We start from the raw sequence: 5301 nt of genomic DNA on the forward strand, positions 1-5301 counted from the left end.
AGTACCAAATTTCATAATTCTCAGTAGAGGATGGCCTGAATCTTACCCTTTGTTTTATATCAAAAAGACAAAATTTGACGCTTGGCCACGCCCACATGCTTTGATGTAGAATAATCCTTTTGATACCCAATGTCTAAGGTTAATGTGGAGTGAAATTAGAAGTTTGCAACTCAAACGCTTTGAGAGGAGTTCGCTCAGATGTCATAAAGCTAAATAAGTAAAGTGATTGCCTCGATTCAAAATGGCCGACTTCCTGTGGGGTTTGGACCATGGCTCCAAGAGGCTTTTTGTAAGTTCCATCATGGGATGACATATGAAGCTCTACAGAGAGCACTCACCCCCTCCACCCGCTGGTACAGCCCAGCTGATTTCTCCAGGTCCAGCGGCATCCCATTAAGAGCCCAGGTGAAAGTCAAGTCCATGGTGGGGTCGTGGGAGGCATGACACTGCAGCGTGACGTTCTCCCCCTGGTTGACGTCGGCATTGGAAGGAGCCAGAGTGATTTTGGTGGCATCTGCAAGAGAAACACGTCTGTAAATAACGGAGGTCAGAGAAACAGGAAGGATGAGGGGAGATTGTCTGCATTTTCTTCTCATTCCTGAATGATTAGATTGATTACTGGGATGTAAAGAATCAGGCGTGGAGGAGGAAAGGAGGCCGTTCATCTTTAATCCAACAGCGCAGCCGAGTTCACTTTAAAACAGGAATCCCTTTGACTGGAGACTGTTGGACTGATGTTTGTTTGAAAAATGTAACATGAAATCAATAAAAGTAACTTTTATTCTGTAATTTTTTTATAAGCGGATCCAAATTGTTAATATACCGTATGCACAATTAGATAATTAAATATACCAATTAAATTATGAAAGATACATTTAAAATGATTAATTAAATAATTACGTTATTAAAAAAATAATACTTTAGAATGAAATACCTTTTTTATTTGTATAAATGAATATTGATTGAAGTTATAAAAAATCTCTATTTATTCACTGGATTGCTGATTGCCCGTTGGTAGAGGGTTAAAGTGAAGCCACCAGCCGCCATATTGGTACTCCCTAGTTGGACCGGTCACAATGTAAACAATCTGTGCGCTACAACATTGAACAACGATGATGTTATCATACATAACACTGACATTTCACAGTGAAATACTTTCTATTTTCTCTACTTTCTATTTTCTAACGTTAGACCCAATATCAATAGCTAACTCAGTCAATGTCTTCCAGTCAGTCCCAGATAGCCAGACTAATGTTAGTCTACAGACTAAACTATAGGATCCATCGGCTATAGATGGATTTATTGCTTAGTTCATCCACTAACTGGAAAATGACCTGTGGAACGTCTTCCAACAGCCAGAAAACTGCTGGGTTTAGCAGCCAGATGCTGCACAGGGAGGCATTTTTGGGGAGTACCAATATGGCGAGCGGTGGCTTCACTTTTTTCAGCCAATCAGCAATCCACTGAATAAATAGAGATCAGTGGTCTGACCCAACATGTTGAGACAATAACAGCACAGCGTGTTACAGAAATATCAGCTTCAGCTTTGGCAAGTTGTAAACAGGTGGGTTTACCTCTAACAGATAGATGTCCCGTACTGTTGGCCTTGCCCAGGTAATTTTCAGCAAAGCAGGTATATTTCCCTTCATCTGCCCGGCTGATGTTATAAATCCACAAAGTGCCATCTGGAGTCACTTTGATTCTGAGAGGACAAAGGTGAGAAAAACAACAGCTGGATCATAAAAGCACATCAACAAATTTATGATCCTTAAAACTAGAAAAGTCACAAACCAAATCAATATTTCCATTTTGTGCATCAGTTTCTCTTATTGACTTTATGGCCCTGATCTATTAAAGTGTTTGCTTTAAAACAAAAAAAGGTTTAAAGCTGATCTACAGACAGATCGCAGCCAGAAATGCCCCTGTGACACCAACAAAGTAGCAGGCGCATTTAATTTAGCCTGTGTGCCTTCAAAATACTGCAGAAGAGATTCTGCTTACCAAAACATGTAAAATACTGGGAGGATATGTAACCCTGACCTAAAACATTCTGGCAGTGAAGTTTCTGCTTCTATTGTTAAAAGTCTGTGCCCTCATTTAGCACTACATTACCCATGATGCACCAGTGAGTTAGCTGGTTACATTGTGCTTTGGTTTGGCTCATTTCCGTGAGACCATCCACAGTGCTGGGATTACCAACCGATGCCAATCCTTTGCTAATCATGTGTGTATTTTGTTCTTATCATGTAAGCATTTCTACGTGGTGTATCTGGTACCTCGGCCTTTAGTGGGTACCCCTCAACTTAATATCTGTTACTTATCCTTTGAGATCCATATACTGTACATATGGACAATCATTTCCAATGATGGGTGTCAGGAGGTTCATATCACCACTTTTGCCTTTTGATTTAAAAAAACCAGTAGTATTCAAATGTAAAATGTAACAAGCACAGGTATAACTGGGAGGAAGATCAGTGTGAGGATATATACAGAGATCAGTTAGCAAGAAGCCCTGTTAAGACAACAGCAATTATCTACTATTATCCAGGTGGTGCCCTGTTCCTCGTTGAGCCTCCCTGCACACCTGCGGCTCGTTGGATCATCACCGGAGGAGTATTTGAGCTGCAGGCTGCCACTACCTCGACGCCAGAGTGTTTGGCAGTTTTGGGTACTCTAGCTAAGCTAAGATTAGCAGAGTCTAACCGAAGCTTTGTTTCTCTGAGTCTAATCTTGTCTTTGTCTTTGGCAGGAAGCCTTTCCTGTGTAACTGGATAACCTGGACCTTCTCCCCCTGGAAGGATTACTGAGTACACACTGAGCAGAGATAAACCTCCACATGATCCGTTCAAGTCCTCATCGGAAAACCAAGTGACAGTCCGATCCTTTACTCCTCTGGGTCCAACGTATGTCTACCTGTCCGCTCTCCGAGTTCCCTCTCCTCTGGATTAATCCCCCACAAACTAGATTCAAGGATTTACAAGCTAGGCCTCTCAAACGTGAGTTTCTCTCCAGCTATATTCAAGCCTCAGTCAATTTTCCTACGGTCCCTGAACTGATCACCGTGACCTCTCCTTCCAGTTCCAGCTCCTACTTCTGTGTTTCATCAACATTCAATAAACCTGTTACACCTTTTCCCTTGGTAGTTCAGATCGTTTAAACCATTTATGACAATCATCAGATTAGATATGCATCTAATCACCAGATAAAACGGCGCATAAAGGATGAAAATAAAATATTTAAAACTAGTAGACATGCTGATTATTTATAAAGTAAATCCATCCTTCTGTCTTTGTGCAGGAAGTCTTAGTATCTCCATTTAGCATCAGCCATTGAGGTCAGAAACACTAAATGCAGATTTTAGGGAATCTAAAATGTTGATTGTTGTTAGCTTAACTTGGCTGTAAACAATTCGCTCTAACTGACCAATCAGAGGACAGAAAATGCAGACGAAGGGGCGGGCCCTCTAGCTGGCCCCGTGGGGCGTATCCGAAATCTGATTGGTTGAAGAAACTATTCCTCACTAATATTGTTAGAAGACCCTGGGAGGATTTGATCTACATGGCAACACACTACGGCTGAAATCTGATTTCCCACTTGAACAATGTAGTGTCTCCAAAAATCTGAGAAACGTGTCGTCTCGATCAACATCTCATCTGTCGTGGCTTTCTCCGCGGTGTGCTGGTCATGTATTCTCCTCATGTTCGCCTCACAGGTAGGTTGTAAGATGGGTCACCTGTGGCCGCCTGGAGAACGAGCCTTTAGACGTCAGCCACGCTGATGGGCTGGCAGCTTGTGGCGATCTACTGAGCGAGGTGATTGGTTAGCTGGGCTGATAGAGCTGTGCTTATAGCTTCATCCATGTCAGCACGTCACGTTCTATGTGGTAATTTCACAGTCGCCTACGCGGGTAGGAAGACTGATCCGTTCTCGCCCCCAGATATAAATCCCAACTACAATATCAAGGTGAAAGTCATCATTAGTACAGATCCAGCTCCGATCCCAACTGTGAGAATAGATTAACGCCGATAATCACCCAGTAAGGGTCTGTCGCTCGTTAACGCCGATAACAGCCCAAGCAATAAATAAATGTCTTGCTACTTCTCTGTTGCTATCTGCGCACTGCTGTCCGTACGGCTGTGGTGCTGAAAGAGGCTCAATCTCCAGCCGCTATTTTCATTTGTCTGTGTCTAAGGTTACGTTTACACTGCAGCCTAAAGTGACCATTTTTGCTAATATGCGACCTGGATCTGATCTATTCATGACAGTCTGAACAACACAGATCTGATTCTCTTTCTAGTGCGACCCAGGTACCTTGGATCTTTGGTCCTGAATCCGATGCAAATCTGAAGTTTTCAAATGTGACCTGTGAGTGAACGGCCAGGTCGCATTCATCCCACCTGTACGCCATTATGTAATAGCTAACATAGGTCACTATTCTGCGTCTTGCTACACAGAAGCAGCAAGAAAAACAGCAACCATGATGGACGATGATAAGGAGAGCAGTATTTATCTTTAACCATCTTAAAAAAAATTTTTTAAGGGTGGAAAAGATCTCTAGATGTTCTCCAGCGCTACCATCCATGTTTACTTCCATAAACACAGAGCACGCTGGCATGTGATGTCATGGCGTCCTCTACTGCGCATGTGGGACACTTAAGCTCTATGAATGCAGTTCACACAGGAGATCATATAAAGGTTGTTTTATATTTGGAAATGTGAAAAGCAACGCAAAAAGAATTTAGATTTCACAAAAAAATCTGAGCTGAGCATCAAGGCCTGTCAGAAGAGGAGCTACTCTGCTGTGCTTGTGCCTCCAACTGATTATTTTATTTTACAAAATCAGAGAAGGTCCTTCCTCTTGTGCTCCACTTAGCTGAGCTGCAGGAACAGTGCTGCAGATAGATGTCATGCCGTCTGTGGGCAGTGCTGTTGCATATTAAGGCTAAATTTATGATGCACAAAAATAGACCAGTGTGTTCCTCCAAACACAACCTCTTTATTTAAATATGCTGCCTACGATAGTTATGGATCACTTACCCAATGAATCTGCAGCTGCAGTTGATCAACTGTAATGTGGCAATAAGTGCAATTTATGTCTTTTGTTGGCTATTTTTACTGTTTTCTTATCAGAAAGCAGTCAAAATGATCTGATATTTCTCAGGTTCTAAAATACTCTTAATCACTTTGACTTATAAATGTTAATTAGAACGTGTCCTTAAACGTCATAGCTGTACCTCTTTAATTAAAATAATTTTTTTCAAAGATAACATAAAAGTATTCATTTTGCAAAAAAAAAAAAAA

General features: G+C 41.6%; 1 protein-coding gene across 1 annotated transcript in view; it reads right to left on the bottom strand.

Annotated features, from left to right (window-relative positions):
* The window catches only part of LOC107105219 (contactin-2-like), a 44264-nt gene that overhangs the window by 14844 nt on the left and 24119 nt on the right, over window positions 1–5301 (bottom strand). Inside the window, exons 9-10 of the mRNA XM_015405344.1 lie at window positions 1575–1702; window positions 339–514 (exon numbers count right to left, since the gene is read on the bottom strand). Of these exons, the coding sequence (XP_015260830.1) occupies window positions 339–514; window positions 1575–1702 (304 nt within the window). The remainder of the gene's footprint in view (window positions 1–338; window positions 515–1574; window positions 1703–5301) is intronic.

Source organism: Cyprinodon variegatus, unplaced genomic scaffold (assembly GCF_000732505.1).
Source record: "Cyprinodon variegatus isolate N-32 unplaced genomic scaffold, C_variegatus-1.0 Scaffold2160, whole genome shotgun sequence".
NCBI classification, from domain to species: domain Eukaryota; kingdom Metazoa; phylum Chordata; class Actinopteri; order Cyprinodontiformes; family Cyprinodontidae; genus Cyprinodon; species Cyprinodon variegatus.